The sequence below is a fragment of the Daldinia vernicosa genome (assembly GCF_022497035.1).
Source record: "Daldinia vernicosa strain CBS 139.73 unplaced genomic scaffold F5Y00scaffold_12, whole genome shotgun sequence".
In the NCBI taxonomy this organism is placed as follows: domain Eukaryota; kingdom Fungi; phylum Ascomycota; class Sordariomycetes; order Xylariales; family Hypoxylaceae; genus Daldinia; species Daldinia vernicosa.
The window spans coordinates 465198-480986 of NW_025953928.1; the positions used below are offsets into that span (position 1 = coordinate 465198).

Genomic DNA, 15789 nt, shown 5'->3' on the forward strand with positions numbered 1-15789 from the left:
GTTGGATCTATTCCAGGATTGAACTTAGGACTAACGGACGTGGCGCTCTAGCTTTGGATCGGACAAAGCCGCCTGAACTAGGCTCTCCGCTCATAAACCCTGAAGGCGAAGGCGAAGGCGTTGGTTTTTCTACATCGTAGAAGACCACAATCGTAATTGAATTCTCTAGGTTTTGCCCACAATGGCAGCGCCGAACGGGTACGTGTCCTCCAATCACTCCACATGCGATCAAGCCGACTACCTCTGTTTTATGGGCGCATCTTACTTCATTGTCAAAAAGGGAGGTTTCAGACTCGTGAACCGGTCCTAGTCTGATCCCGCTCTTCGTGATAGGAAATGGGTTTCCCTTCATAAGGGTTGATTTTCAACGTAGCATAACGTGGTCATATTCAAAAGAACGCATCAGCTGATTATGGAGAACTACAGGGGACTTTACAACCAGCAGTTTATGAATCCCGGCCCCGCTCCACGACCACCGACCAGTCAACAACCACGTCTCAACCTCACTCCCAGCACTAATTATCCAGGAAGTATGACGAACGTAGTTTCGTCACCTATTACGCGCACCGCGACTTCTACATATACCGGGTCTACCATCTCTTTACCATTGGCTCGTGAGCGATCCAACCAGGCAGATGGCATGGGAGGCGTCGCGGTTATAAAGGAGGGTTGGGCGCAGGTTAAAGAGAGTAGGAACTTTATCCAGCCATGGAAGCAAAAGTATCTTATCTTGCGCAAGGAAGCTCTCGACTTTCATAAGACCGAGGGTGGCAAGGTTTCTTATACTCTTTATCTGAAGGACGTTGTCAACGTTGGCCGAGTCGAGGCTGCCGGTACCATTTTCGAGATCAAGAGACACGCGCAAGGGACTTCTAACAGTCCTGGCGATGACGATGGCACTATCAGAACCTTGCATATTAGGGTTAAAAGTGACGATGATCTCTACGACTGGATTGACCTTTTATATGGCCGGTGCCCGACAATGGGTGGAGTGAGCAATCCGACCAACTTTTCTCATGCGGTTCACGTCGGTTTCGATCCACAGACGGGACAATTTGTAGGATTGCCACCAGAATGGTCGAAGTTATTGAACTCTTCCGCAATTACTAAAGAAGATTATGAGCGCAATCCTCAAGCCGTTTTCGAGGTTTTAGACTTCTACTCGGATCTCACTAAGAGAGCAGAGAATCCTCAGCAGTTCCCAAGTCTTACCCCGACGCCTCCTCCCGGTAGTCAGCAGAACAAGCAACTCGGATATGGCGGCGGCGGTACTTCTGTCGCGCCCCCGCGGCCGATGCCACCTGCGCAGCGCAGCTATAGCAATGGACCATCCCAGCAACCGACTACTATTCCGATACGACCAACCCCCCCGGGCATGTCTCAGCAGCAGCAGCCAGCACAAAATGTAGGTAGTAGTTTTGGCCAGTCGCCGGATGCGGCGCGCGAAGAGCAGCGCAAGAAGCAACTCGAGCTCCAAAGGCAACGCGAGATCGAAGAGCAGAACCGACGGGACCTAGAAGCTTATAATGCTTCTATCCCACAGAAAAAGGTGCCTATGGCCCAGCAAGAGCTTGGCGGATACGGCGGCGGATCTTCCGGTTCAGCAGACCGTTACAACCCCACCCGAGCGGCGCCTCCTGCCCCGAAAGCAGCCAACCAGCAAGTTAACGGTCTTCGAGCTCAGCGCCCTGCTCCTCCAGCACCTAGCGCCTCGGCACCTTCGACTGCTAACAGGCCTGCATTGACTTCTCAAACAAGCTCGAGCTCCATCCCAACCTCGCAATCCAGCCAAGCACAACGTATACCACCGCGAAACGACCAGCCTTCAACAGCCCCTCGATATCCGAATAACGCCAACGGCGCTCAGCAGCAACGAGCGAATGGCCAGGCTCAGAACCAGGCACAAGCACGCTTGCCTGCTACTGTTAAGCCTCTAAACGTCCCAGCCAAGCCTAGCCAGGCCCAGCAGAATGACGGTGTCAAGGCTGCAGAGGCTGCGCTGACAGCTAAGCCGACGGCGGCAGAGAGGAAAGCGGATGTTCGCATGTCTACTATGTCCGAAAAGGAGGTTATGCAAAAGCTAGTTGAAGTAGTCTCGAAAGACGACCCTAACCTGTCGTACTCCAAGCAGAAGAAGATCGGACAGGGCGCTTCGGGCTCAGTTTATGTGGCAAAGGTCAAGGAAGGCGCTGTCTCTGGGGTTGCTCGAGAAGTTCTTCGTTCTCAAGGAGCCAGAGCTCAGGTTGCTATCAAGCAGATGGATTTAGCACACCAGCCACGCAAGGAGCTCATCGTCAACGAAATTATGGTTATGAAGGACAGCAAACACCGAAACATAGTCAATTTCCTCGACGCTTTCCTACGAAACAACAACGCCGAATTGTGGGTGGTCATGGAGTACATGGAGGGTGGTGCTTTGACGGATGTCATCGACAACAACCCGGTCATTACTGAGGAACAGATCTCGACAATTTGCCTCGAGGTAAGTGTGCTAGAAATTCATTATTTTGGCTTCGCTAACAAGACTTGAAGACTTGCTCTGGATTACAACATCTGCACTCTCAAAACATTATCCATCGTGATATCAAGAGTGACAACGTCCTTCTAGATGCTCGCGGAAACGTGAAGATCAGTAAGTTGTGCGGATCACCTCTTATTACATAGGTACTAACAAAATATTAGCTGATTTTGGTTTCTGCGCCAAGCTCACCGAGACCAAATCCAAACGAGCAACCATGGTCGGAACTCCTTACTGGATGGCTCCCGAAGTCGTCAAGCAAAAGGAGTACGGCCCGAAGGTCGATATCTGGTCACTAGGTATTATGGCAATCGAGATGATCGAGTCTGAGCCGCCATATCTCAACGAAGAGCCTCTCAAGGCTCTCTATCTTATTGCAACCAATGGTACACCACGCCTAAAGAAGCCAGAGAAACTCAGCAAGGAGCTGAAAGCTTTCCTGTCTGTCTGCTTGTGCGTGGACGTTAAGAGTCGTGCTTCGGCGGATGAACTCCTGCAACACGATTTCCTGAAGCACGGTTGCCCGCTCGGGAGCCTCTCCGAATTACTTGCATTCCGAAAACATGCCAAATAAACAGGCATGGTTAATTACAATATTTTACCCCCCTACCCCCCTAATTTCTCCCTCCGACATAAAGATGACCTCATGTTTGTTAGCGTTAGGGTCTAGGAGCTGCTTGTCGATTCCCCTATACCCCTCAAGGTTGCGGGCGTTGGCGGATAGCAGTTCATCTGATTCATAAAGGTTTGCATGAGACGCGGTCACGATTTGGAACATATAGACACAAGGCATTTGCATGATTGACATGGATATGCGGTATATCCGTCGATTGAGGCTACATGATGGGGACGCGGTAACACGTGTGGCGTTACCGGGTCCCTGTACTGAAGACACGAATAGCACCCTACCTAGGTTCATAGCAAATGGCTGGTTGCATAGAAGAGACTTGCGGAGAGACGATCAATACCACGGAGAGTTTGGAAGCTTTTGCTTTTGGAGGCGTGTGCTTGCTTGTATTTAAGGCTCGATTTTGCGAGCGTAGGCGTGCGGTAAAGGTAATGCGTAACCCGATAGTATAGATATGCAAATTCAATCCAGACATGCGTTCCAAAACCTTGTTCGCTAACTGATTCCTTTTACATGGCTATCGTGAATATAATTTATTTATTTCTACCTGGTATTAAAGATGTTAGCAATGGGTACTTGGTGTCCACTTAGCCATTCGATAGCTCGTATATCCGCTTACAGCTGGGGGCCAAAATGATATAAACCCGGTATAATTGGTTGCTTTGTATTCTTAGGTGGTATTCGCAACTAATGTTTGTTACCAGGGACATACGTGGCTCCTTTTTACAGTTGGTTCTAGTATATTGCGTTGTCTTTATAGTTCGAATAGTGAACCTAGACCTTTTTATACATGTAGTTGTATTCGTCTCTCTCGCATACCTGGTACCTAAGGTATCTAGGTAAGTACCTAATAAGGTTCGATGTTCAAGTGCTAATGTAATATATAGGGCTGATAGGGGAGTGTCGAAACTGCTAGCGAGTGGATCGTGCGACGCTAGCCCCAAAGTGCGCATTGTATTGTATGTTGGGTTAGTAGGTACTTACAGGTTAGTGCGCAGTACGCAGGAAGGAACGGTAGTATTGTACAGCATTACTTACCTGCTTCTATCCTCCAGAGTCTCGATAAAGAAACTTAGAACTAACATTAACTATATATCTTATATGTTTGCTTTCCTTTCCTAAACCCTAGCAAACTCGTGCGATTTTATTTATTTATTATTTTTAGCACGGACATACCTACAGGTACCTGCCTATTAAGCGCACATATTATACAGTAATCGTACCTCCCAGAGCTGATTATGATGTATTGCATCCATCTGTGCATCCATCCCTCGGCGCAGCTCTGTCCCTGGATGTTAAAGCCTACTACCTATGCAGCAAGGTATGTATGTAGGTAGGTAGGCAGGTAGGTAGTCAGGTTGCCTCACTTGGCTGACTGGGTTGCCTTATTCTAGTCACTTACAGCTAACCTAGGTATTGTACTGCCCCTCGGAGAAGCCCTAGTTAGAGGCTTCCTGCAATGGCTGCAGCCTGCCTACATATCATCCTTCAATATCTGCTTACAAGGTATCTACATACATCTCACACTACCTACCTCAGGTATCCACGGTGTGACTAGAAGGCACAGTCATAAGTTCGGCGTATTTCCCTCGCTTTCGAACATTCATTAGGTACCCTTTGTCTTGTAAACCATCCTCTATTAATACAGTGCATCCCTCACTTTTACAGTTTTAATACCCAGAATCATTTGGAACGGTGAAACTTGCGCCTCACGTCTAATCCTTAAAGTTCGAAGCGTGTAGTTATTTAATTCTCGGCTCTCAACTTTACTCCTTGCAACATCATATATACATTAGGTACCCACCTACCTACCTACTACCCAAGGCAACAATGAGCTGCGAAAAAGTTATTGAAGCAAATACGAAGCCCATATGGTCGCGACTGGCCAAGGGCTTCAGGAAAGGATTAAAAAAGAAGGTTAACGACGAGGCTGAGAAGGAGAGCCCGTCTTCGACGACTGCAGCAGTGGATGAGACTATGAAGTGCGAAATCAAGCATCTGGACCAACGCTGGAACGAAAAAGATGAACAATACTTTGCCGAACGGAAACAGGAAGTTGAGAAGCCTGAACAGAAGGATTGGTGGCGTTTGTTTGCTTTTTGTGTTGTCAAGCACTATTACGACGACGACGAGCTTGATACAACTCGATTATATGTGAACCCCCAACCACTTCGGCAACTACTCAAAGATGTTATTGGAGACTACCCGGACGACCCCATAGACGTTGATGATGTACAGATCGAGACGCCGTACTATTCGTTATTCCACCACCGAAAGCAGCTAGAATCAGAGGGTCTAGATCGGTTCAAGAACGACCAAGACTCCAAAGCCCAACTGGAACTACTTATGAACTGGATCAAATCTCATTTCGAGAATGATATTTCTGCTTACGAGAAGTGTATTTCTGGCCTCAAAGCTATCCCTTACGAAAGTTTATGGACCTTATTCCCGCCAAACAAGATTATATACGCCAAGGTACTCAACCAAAACCGCGCGTTCCGCGTCCACAGCTGCTGGTATGAGGAAGGCGACAATCCTCACCTAAACCTCTGGGCTAATTTCATCGACTTCGATGGCAACGCGCTTGGTACGAGGAGGGCTGAGCTGTCTATCAAGAAGTATGCGGGAACGCGGCAGTTGGCGGAGCTTACTGCCATTCCGCTTGACCTTCAAGACGATAGTGCCCGGATTCGCGCCGAGTTAATCGAGCGTGGCAGGAAATTCGAAAGTTACATAGGGCAGCACTTTGAGCAATACAACGGTGTTGGTCTTAAGAAGACCGAAAGGGGCTACGCAAGGTTCAACGTCAAAGGGCGCATAATGATTGACTGCGAAACATACCATAGGCTCGAAGCCGACGACGCATTCGACGTTGAAGAACTCGGAAAACCTACGGGCTCTATCAATTCCAGTCATATGACGACTATAAACGAAATCGATTTTGTGCGCGAGACCAAGACTTTCGATAAGCTATCCGACGACGACGCTTCGATTACTAACGCCACCGTTCGGGGTTACGCGTTTGGAGTCAAGCAGTTCCTCGAGTTCTTCGTCGATAAGATTTCGCCCATTGAATGGAATATCCACTGTTTTGATAATCTGGTGCTCGACCCGGCAACAAAGAAAACTGTTCAGGCCGTGGTATCTACGCACTCGAGCAGTCGGGACGGGTTTGACGATATCGTGAAGGGGAAGGGCCAGGGGCTCGTGTGTGTTCTGCAGTACGTATTCCCAAATTTCCTTAACAATTACCAGATCCGTCATAAGGACCCAGCCTTATTTAGTATCGGACTACGTTATATTTTAGGCACGTATTATGATATATAACGTGAATACCAGCTGACTGTGATATTTGGATAGTGGCCCGCCTGGAGTTGGTAAGACATTAACTGCCGAGTGCGTAGCGGAATACGTCAAGCGGCCCCTGTACATGGTCTCGTCGGGCGATTTAGGTATAAACAGCAGCTATCTCGATCTCAATTTATCACGGATCATGGACCTTGCTTCGACATGGAAAGCGGTGCTACTGATAGACGAAGCCGACGTATTCCTCGAACAACGATCGCTCCACGACGTGCAGCGGAACGCGATGGTGAGCGTTTTCCTGCGGGCGCTCGAGTACTATGGTGGCATACTATTCCTCACCACGAACAGGGTCAGTACGTTTGATGAGGGCTTCAAGAGTCGTATCCACGTTCCGATCAGGTATACGGACCTCAGCTCGACGTCGCGCCTGCAGATCTGGCGTAACCTGTGCAACCGCGTGCCCGGCGGCGTCGACGTGGACGAGGCCGGTTTCCAAGAACTCGCCGAACACGACCTCAACGGTCGCCAGATTAAAAACGTGATCAAAGCTGCCGAAAGTCTCGCTGCTTTCGACGGGGTGAAAGTTGATTATAAGCAGTTAAAACAAGTGACTAAGATTCAAGATACGTTCGAGAAGGATCTGACGAATATAGGTGGCGTGGATTATACGGCGCCCGGGGAGTCAAAGAAGAAGGGAGAGGGGTTTAACATGTTTATGTGAGGTGTAAATTAAATTTACTGGGATAGCGATGGTCACAGGTGCATGAAATATGTGCTTGTAAGGTAGTGGTGCTTACGGATAGGGGGTTACATGTGTATATGGCAAACTTGAGATATTAACGATAAATGCACATACAAGAGGAAAAGTACGGTCAACAAAATTCGCCCTCGGGGGAGTAGTGACGGTTTGGTTTTTGCTCGTGCGTTTACTGGTGACTTTGAGGCATCAAGCAGAGGTACTTACTGTATCACCAATGGATTTTCAACAGCTGTGAGAATAGGGGGTAATTGTAGAGTAGTCTCTGGTTCTCATAAAACGAAGAATTCGTCTTATTATCACAGGTCAGTGCTATGTGCTCGAGACTATGTACTCTACTCTCAGTACAATCAATGCGCAACGGCACCTCGTAGTGCTACGCAAGCCAAATAGATGATCCATCCTAGCCATCCATCTTAACATTTCCTAACCACACATATCCCAGCTGCCATTTCCGCCATGGGGTTTGTACCATTCCGTATGAGTGGCAAGGGCACCCGGATCGACGTCGCTGTCCGCCTTGATGAACAACGTCTCGTACGGATGGGCCGTCTTGCCGTGCGAGTGCTTGTACAGCATCGACTCCTTGACCCAGTCTTCGGAGCAGTCGTCCTCGTAGCTTCCGGTCCTCCCGTGGTGGAACGCCGCCATCAGAGCGTCGACTTTGTAGCCTGCCTTCTTGACCACGGACGTCGCTTCGATGCCGCCGCGGGTCGCTTGCGCCTGGCTCGCGTAGCACCCGCCCAGCGCGACGACTTGGCTGCTGCTGCTGCTGCCGCGGCCCGTGTTGTATGGGTCTGCTGAGGGGGGCTTGGGCGGGTTCAGGAGAAGTGCCATGCCGACGGAATCTGTAGCCCAGATTGTGGGGTGGATGTGGAATTTGGGGTGGCAGGTTGCTGTTGTTCCTACGAGCTAGATAGATAGATGTGCTGTTAGTACATACACACTACCTAGGTATTAATTAGTCTTGGGTCTTGGGGTTGTTGTTGCTCACCTTGACATCGTTAGCGACGCGGTTCAGAAACGCGTCGCTCCAGCAGCTGCGGCTCCAGTACGGCACGAAGGGCCCTCGGATACCGGAATTGAGCAGGATGAAGCGGCTGTACTTCTTCCACAGTCCGTTCTTGCGGAGAACTTCGCCGTGGGCGCCGAGATCGAAACATTCATTCGGGCGCGAGATGACTTGGATATTGGCGCTGCGGGGGATCAGGTTGGCGGCGTTGGTGGGACCGTTGAGGATGAAGATGAAGTCCGCGCTGTCATCTGTAGTGGTAGGGTTAGTGAGTTGTATATTTTAGAGGAGTAGGATTTATTCCCAGTTCGCCGTCACGTAGTAGGCATCAATGGCATATACAACCTAATCACAATCTCAAGGGGTTACTTACGCAAGCCATATTCCACGAAAAACAGTAGGTTCTCTCGAGTAGTTGGGGACTCGGTGTATGCATAGGTGACGAGTGGACGAGTAGAATCAACAATGGGGTGTTCAACAAGGGGATGAAGACCCGAAGTAGAGGTGAGATGAACAGGTTCCTTCAAGATGGCTGCTGCCTTACCCTCGGTCTGCAAATATTAATTAGTCTTCTTTATTGATAGGTTGGATCATGGGGTATAGTAGTACATACGGCATAGTCCTTCTCATGCGAGAACTTGACGAAGCCATAGAGACCTGTGAGGAGCATGAATACGATGGCGAGAACGGTAGGCTGGCGAAGTTCTCCTGCCATCTTGATTGTTTTGCTGGTTCTGCCACAGAAGAAAAAGACTGGGTTTGGAATGAAATGGATGAAGTTGTTGTCATGTAGGTAGTAAGTGACTACCTGTGATTGAAGGAACCCTAGGTCTTAGGTGCGAGGTGTTAAAGCGGATCCTAATCTCGTTATGGGTCAAACAAAATCAGAACCAGAGTCTTTTAATTTGGATAAAGACTCAGTTATTTAAAAGAAGGAGGAGGATGGAAATAAATAAATTCCATTAATTTTTTTTTGTAATATGAGAATGGAGTTGTGGATTTGTCGTGGAAGTCACACGCTGAGATGATTCCTAAACGGGATAGGTCCGGAGTATCTGCAGGTAGACCGGGTCCGGACCCGGAAGGAGAAGTCGGCACCTGCCCGGAGTGACTTACATGCAGGTACAAAATTACCTAATAGAGCTGTTTTAATTAGCCCATAAGAAAAAGATAAAATGATTTTTGCGGTGCTACTGTCTGGCTGAAGTACAGAGGGAAGGGCCTTGTTCTATTTTGAATGATCATGGTTTCAAATTCACATCATCTCATACATGCTAATATGAGTCTACAGGTAATACAGTAAGGTACCTAGGAATTTACAATTGAATTATCCAAGACTATCTTTGTAAACCTTCTTTCAGGTTGGTGTGCATTGTCTTATTGCTTGATCGAAAGGGGGTTACTTCCAAGGTCGGCCATCTCCCTTTCCACTGAAACTCGGCAGAGTCCGTCTCGTCCTAATAGAAGTCACCAGGTGCCTGATCAGCGTTATTTGAACCGTACAAATTTTACTTCGACTTAATATATAACAGTCATTTAAATAACCAAACTAAACAGTGACACGATTCCTTATTTCACCTTTACGAATATCTTCCCGGTGGCCCTGTTTAATGCCATCCGTAGCAATGTCCTACGTTGGTAACTTGTGGGGTATTCGTCCGTCCGAATAACTTCCTAGGAAGTCATCTTTATTAAGTTAAGTAAGGCTCATGCTCTACCTACCTAAAGGCTATAATCTATAAAATCGTATTAATCGATTTAATAAGCTCATGTTGGAAGTGACTCAGGTGTAATCCACGTCACCTAGGTGATTAGGGCACGATAAGGGCCGTAATGTGTGCTATATAAGTAGGGCTTGCAAGGCTACCAGACTTAGAATAATCAACGCACTTTTCAACCGATTGACCAGTCTACAGCTTACGTTAATTTACCCTACTACTTGACGAACATTATCAAGCTTCGTCAAATCAAGAGCTACAACATCATGCGAATGTGTCGGACAGGCCGCGACAGCCCAAGTAAGAGCATCTGCCCGGGTTAAATCACGAACGGTGTAAAGCCCATGGTAAGCAGAGAATTCGGGCTTAGAGGCAATTTGCTGTGCTATCGCCTAAGGTAGGCATTTCTTCAGAGCCATCTCCGCAAGGACACGCCTGTGGTTATAAACCGGCCAAGAGAATAAAGAGAACTGTTCCTTTCAATTATCTATCACAGCAACAGCATTACGTCGTTGCCTACGTATCCCTGAGCTAAGCTAAGCTAAGCTAAGCAATTCCGAGGCCAGTTATCTTGTTAACCAGCTTTCTCCTATCCGCAACCAAGTCCAAGTATTAATATGCCCCCCATGGCCCATACATACACACACCCATAGTCCAACCCGCCGCTGGCTAACCTGGTGGAACACTCGATAACCTCTCGTCTGCAATACAATACAAATACGTATATATGCATGGGTCCAGCCTGCTTGGCAGGCACTTTCAACACCAACTACTCCGGCAAATTAGGACATGAATGCAAAATACAAAATGGCAGAGGTAACAATGCAAAGTCGTCCGGACGACACGAAGTGGCCTCCTTGTATTGAACGGTATGATAATCAGAAGTCATCCCCGCCTCATGATACTTTTCAACCCGAGGGGACGCCCAAAAACGCACAAGCCTCCGAGACAAAAAAGGGGCAGTCGAGATTCGAAAAGAAGTATAAAATTCCACATTACAGCACGCGTAAAAACATCAAAACATGACATACAAACCAGCCTTAAAAACAAAGGGGTGGGGGAAGGGGTATCCATAAAAAGAGGAGAGCACATCCTCTTCTCCTAATTTTTTTTCATCCCGTTGGAAGCGGGTCGTCATGAGCATCCCCCAATTCGAAAACAAATAGTCATCTCCCAAAACCCGCGCATAAACTTCGTCAAAACTTTCGAGAGTGAGGCATTCAAACCCGTCATCAATCAAGCTCATTCACTAAATCCGCATTTCCATTCCACCTGTTTTTTCCGGACGAGAACCACCGACAACCCAAAACTTGAAGATGAAGAAAAAAAAGAACCGTTATTCTAGTTGTTCAAGGTCATCCGATCCAGTTCTCCTCGTTCGAGCGGTGCGAAGCGCCGGTCTTGTCTGGTTTACGAGCCTGATTGTCCTGCCCCAGCAGAACAAACCGCGGTCTTGGTCCGAATCCGAAGTCTCTTCCTCCTAGGGGTGTACAGGCTTCTCGTCGTGCGTCGTCCGAGTTGGGGGCGGAGAACTTGGCAACGGGATTTCGTGTGGCTCACGCGGCTCGCGTACCGAGTTCATATCAGGTGTTGCAACACGAACTGGACCCGGACCTGTGGGAGCCCCTTTTCCATCTATGCTTCCCATAGTTTCTGCGCTCCTTCCCGAGGCTAGAAAGGCCTGTACTTGATCTCCCGGAGGGGACTTCGTGCGCTTAACCTCCACGTTTTCCTTTGCTTCTCGATACTTATTCTTAATCCATCCAATAGGACCTTTCGAGTCTTCTTTCTCTCTACTTCCAGCTTCACTTTCCGCTAGTGTCGCCGCCACATCTGAGGAATCGCCCGTCCAACTCTTTCGTGGCCGTTGTCCACTTCCAACAGAAGACGTGCTTAGCTCAGCATGGGAATTATAGCCTAGGTTATGGCCATGTTCGCTAGAGAAATCCTCCTTTCGTCGAGACATGCGCCATCGATGTTTCTTTTCCTTTTCGGCCGCATCTGGGGAAGAGACAGGCGCACCAACCTCTGCCTGGTCTACATCGGACCCGTCGTTGAATGACGAGTGTAGGGATGTTGACGGTGAGGTTTTTGCCTTGAGCGTATTACCGTTCTCTGAATCGCCATGCGCGATGCTCGCAGATGGGACCTGGGACGCTCGCGGCGTAGGCTCTGACGGCGTCTCTATAGAGGCACTATTCTCTGTGTTAGTGGGACCTGGATGGTGAACTTTCTGTTCTATCGGATTCGAAGATTCATGAACCGGAGAAACTGCCTCCGAATGGGGAAGGGAGGCGGTCGAACTCTGGGCACTGGGGTTGGTACTACTAGGTAATCGCTTTTTGCGTAGCTTGTTGGGCTGGCGCTTTTCACCTTCCGCAACCGGGGATCGTTGGAAAAGGCTCTGGAGGTTCCTCTCCCTTAAAGGAGTTATAATATCGGCAGGAGGACCTAACAATCTTTCTTGACTTCTTCCAGCAGAATGCGACCCTGCCGCCATCGGAGTTAGGTGCTGCGATGTCGCAGGGGACTGCTCGGCTCCGGTTGGCGCTTCTTCAGCTACAGTCGCTGGAGCGGCCGTGTTGGAACCGGAAGGTGAAGGCGAAGCTGGAGCTACTGAGACACTAGGCGAACTCTGCCGAGGCTGGAATTTTCCAGAAGGAATATGAGGCGACTTCTTAGACGGCACTGTATTGCTTCTTCCCAGCCCACCATTTGGCGTTAGAGCAGGGCTACCAGGCGTGGAAGCACCATTAGAGTGAATCGAGTGCCGCGATGATGTAGAACGATTCCGCCGAATCTTACCATCCCTACTAACGCTCTCAGCGCCAGCACTAGCATTGGAGGCAGATCTCGCAACGCCGGTATTACGGTTCGGCGTCGCGGGTGTTACAAGCGTCGGTGGGCCCTTTTCAATTTCTTGTTTAGTTCTCTCATCCGTACCGGTGCCTTGCATACCGATTAAGAAATGATCCTGATTTTCGATCAAGAATATAATGACACATTGGTTAAGTCGGTACTCCTCTGGCGCCATGGCATGCTGAGGATGCGATAGCATTCCAGGTTGAAAAATGGCAGCTAGGTTTTGGGCTGTCATCCGATTCTCATCGGCCTTGGCGGCAAAAACCGCAAGCAGGTCCAAAATATACAAGAGCAGTTGTCGGTTAAGCGGAGGCAGTTCCTTAATAAGCTGTTGGTACTTTTCTATAGCCTCGGCTTCGTCGAAATCCTCCACAAGTTGGGTACCCTCGGTATCGCCGACAGCTTGTTTTGTGTGTCCGCGTAAGGGATCTCGGAATCGCTCGTATAAATCTAGCGGAACTACGGGCTCAGGTAGGTCATTCAAATACCGTCGAAGGACGTTAGCAGCATCGTGAACCGTATACCCATCCCACACGAGACCTTTGCCATATCGATCGGGTGAGTCGAATTGTATCTTTAGCTCCTTAATGCGCTTCTCAGAGCCGCTGAGGCGGAAAATTCCCTCTACACCGGTAGCTATGACATTATTAGCATACGACCAAATGCCTTAGGGGTTTGTCGCTAACCTTTCTCTTTCAGAAAAACACCACATTTAGCCACTACAATTGGTACATATCCATATATGTAGCTTTGACCGTCCTCATCGACAAGTGAAATGGCGACGTTCGCGTATGTGATGCTTTGTCGTAGAGGGACACCAAATATACCTTTAGGTTGGGACTCTATTTTGACTCTCACGTTAGCTACCTCTTTCTTACTGTGATGGCACTTTGCATTTCTCTGTTCTCCTTAACTGCCAAAATAGCGTAGCTTGCAGAGCAAACCTGCTATTAGAGACGTAGGCTGACCATTCTGAGTTCCTCGACATATATGCAGGGCCATATAGCATTTATTATACCAATACCGGCGGTTAGGGGATTGGGATGGAAGACTGGTAGCTTGTAGAAAAAATGTTGAACAGTGGGCGATTGGCATGCGGGTGGGAATGGATATGTGATTGTTGCCCTTACCTTGAGATTCTTGGTGCCTTGACCGAGTTTGGAAAGCCTTCCACCACGACTTCAGATCTCGCTTGCTAGGCGGGGATGCAGGATTGGCAGCAGGAGTAGGATGCTGTGGCGGCGTCGGCGGACACCTTTGCTGTTGATTTTGCTGTTGTTGTGGTTTCGATGGCGACGTAGTGCCGGCAGACGCCATGGTCTATGACGCGCGGGCGACAGTGACCGCGACCGTCAGCAGACAGCAGGGTTATAAATGATACGTCGTGACGATGGATGCGCGTGATCTTGTACGCCTTTGGTAACAACAGCCTTTGTGTTGAGAGGATAGGTAGTTAGTAAAACGAAGGAAGCTTAAGCTTTCGAGGTTCGCCGTATTAAGAAATGTTAAAAGACAAGATCAAATGCGGGCATGTGCGTGTGTGCGTAGACGTGGGTTTGGTGGGTAGGAGGTAGGTTGTAGCCTGTAGGTGGGCGGTTTGATTGATTGCCGGCGATAGAGAGCAGCAGCAGCGGCAAGGCGGCAGGGCGGGTACAGGTGCAGAGGTGTAATAATAATAATAATAATGAATGAATGTCGGGTCTAAGCCAAATGTTTCAGGGCGGGCTAGGGCCTAACAAATGGGACTTGAACAATCTTCGAGCGTCGGTGAGCGGGACACCTTTTGTGACTGATATCATTGATACATTCAAATTCGTTGAAAGGGCGCCAGTTAGGTTGAAGATGAAAGTGAGTGTGGTTAGCCCTGAATTATTACCAGAGCACAATTGGGTAAGAGGTTGTAAGAGGTAATGTAGGCAGGTAGGTAAGGTAGGTAGAGAAATATGTCAGTGTCAGGTAGGTTAACTTGAAGTTAGGTTGGTGGTACCTAGGCTGGGTCGTAGCCCGTAGCTCGTAGCTCGTAGCCCGTAGGAGGTATGTACTACATTGGGCCTGGGAATGCCACTCCCACCTACCTACTTAGGTACCTACCTGCCTTTATGTTAGCTGGTTAGCCCGGGAAAGAGCATTGCTTTCCGGCTGGTACGTACTACCTAAGGTATAGGCACCACTCTGTCAACTGTGGCTTAGATACATAGTGCACTATACCGTACGGAAATACAGTGTGTACAGTCACATCATTATTACTGTCAGGTATCACATTCTCGACTTAATTCCTCATATTGAAATGCCATACAAGTCTAAACTTTAATTCCTTACATCCAACAAAGGTATACAATTCTGAGTTCAATACCGTTTACAATATGTACCTCGTACATGTATTGGAACCTTAGTATATTACATGTACTTATCTCAATCCTCGTGCACATCTCCCTTCTACTCGGTAAAGGATATAATTTATTTGTTTTTGACCCGCGCGGGGGCGACATGTATACACTATAATCTACATAATTTATCTACCAATACCTATAGCAGACTCTTGTGGATCATATAATATAGCTGCCTGTTGCTGACTTACCTCCTTTAAGGCTGCTGCAAGTTTTGCGGCTACCTTTTAAACTTGCCTCTCTCCTTTACACTTGGCATTCCCATATTGGACATGGCGCAAAGTTACTGACCGACCTCGTATATGTAGATCTCCCATAAAGATAGACTTGAAGGCTAGTTAAAGTGAAAGTTGGGCGAGGATAACTTTCTGGTCAACTGGTCAAACATGAACATTGAATCTAAGATAATTACGTCTGTATGTAAGACACTGCTTGCTCATGGATGATGGTACAATACAAATATATAACGGTTAGGACTTACACTAACTAGAGGGCACCTCGAAGCTGGAATGGACCGTGTGGAAGACTGTGCTAAGCCTCTACGTTGCACTAATCACTTCCGGACCGCGACACCGCAACCCTACAATCGGGGAACCTAGTA

The 15789-nt window shown here is 48.3% G+C and overlaps 4 protein-coding genes across 4 annotated transcripts; 2 read left to right on the forward strand and 2 right to left on the reverse strand.

Annotated features, from left to right (window-relative positions):
- Positions 1-448: 448 nt before the first annotated feature.
- F5Y00DRAFT_251965 (Pkinase-domain-containing protein) lies at positions 449-3092 on the forward strand (the record flags this gene model as incomplete). The annotated part of the gene is made up of 3 exons (XM_048009882.1): positions 449-2482; positions 2533-2632; positions 2683-3092. The coding sequence occupies 3 exons, from the start codon at positions 449-451 to the stop codon at positions 3090-3092; spliced, it is 2544 nt and encodes an 847-aa protein (XP_047866929.1).
- Positions 3093-4650: 1558 nt separating this feature from the next.
- F5Y00DRAFT_24127 (P-loop containing nucleoside triphosphate hydrolase protein) lies at positions 4651-7209 on the forward strand. Its single transcript, XM_048008354.1, has 2 exons — positions 4651-6367; positions 6507-7209. Exons 1-2 carry the CDS (start codon positions 4977-4979, stop codon positions 7171-7173), a joined length of 2058 nt encoding a protein of 685 aa, XP_047866930.1. The 5' UTR covers positions 4651-4976; the 3' UTR covers positions 7174-7209.
- Positions 7210-7522: 313 nt separating this feature from the next.
- F5Y00DRAFT_268057 (uncharacterized protein) lies at positions 7523-8936 on the reverse strand (the record flags this gene model as incomplete). Its single annotated transcript, XM_048012180.1, has 4 exons — positions 7523-8121; positions 8204-8472; positions 8595-8772; positions 8835-8936. The coding sequence occupies 4 exons, from the start codon at positions 8934-8936 to the stop codon at positions 7636-7638; spliced, it is 1035 nt and encodes a 344-aa protein (XP_047866931.1). The 3' UTR covers positions 7523-7635.
- A 2256-nt stretch (positions 8937-11192) lies between these two features.
- Positions 11193-14305, reverse strand: F5Y00DRAFT_24182 (RhoGAP-domain-containing protein). The gene is made up of 3 exons (XM_048008410.1): positions 13770-14305; positions 13488-13643; positions 11193-13437 (listed from the first exon to the last, which is right to left on the reverse strand). Exons 1-3 carry the CDS (start codon positions 14116-14118, stop codon positions 11420-11422), a joined length of 2523 nt encoding a protein of 840 aa, XP_047866932.1. The 5' UTR covers positions 14119-14305; the 3' UTR covers positions 11193-11419.
- Between the last annotated feature and the right edge of the window lie 1484 nt (positions 14306-15789).

What these genes read in the sequence shown, in the direction of transcription:
- F5Y00DRAFT_24127 (XM_048008354.1), top strand. Translation starts at nt 4,977, where the DNA reads ATGAGCTGCGAAAAAGTTATTGAAGCAAATACGAAGCCCATATGGTCG. An exon ending in GGGCTCGTGTGTGTTCTGCA is followed by an intron (nt 6,368 to 6,506) that starts GTACGTATTCCC and finishes ATATTTGGATAG; the next exon opens with TGGCCCGCCTGGAGTTGGTA.
- F5Y00DRAFT_24182 (XM_048008410.1), bottom strand. Translation starts at nt 14,118, where the DNA reads ATGGCGTCTGCCGGCACTACGTCGCCATCGAAACCACAACAACAGCAA. An exon ending in ATGTCGAGGAACTCAGAATG is followed by an intron (nt 13,644 to 13,769) that starts GTCAGCCTACGT and finishes GAGTCAAAATAG; the next exon opens with AGTCCCAACCTAAAGGTATA. An exon ending in TGTTTTTCTGAAAGAGAAAG is followed by an intron (nt 13,438 to 13,487) that starts GTTAGCGACAAA and finishes ATAATGTCATAG; the next exon opens with CTACCGGTGTAGAGGGAATT.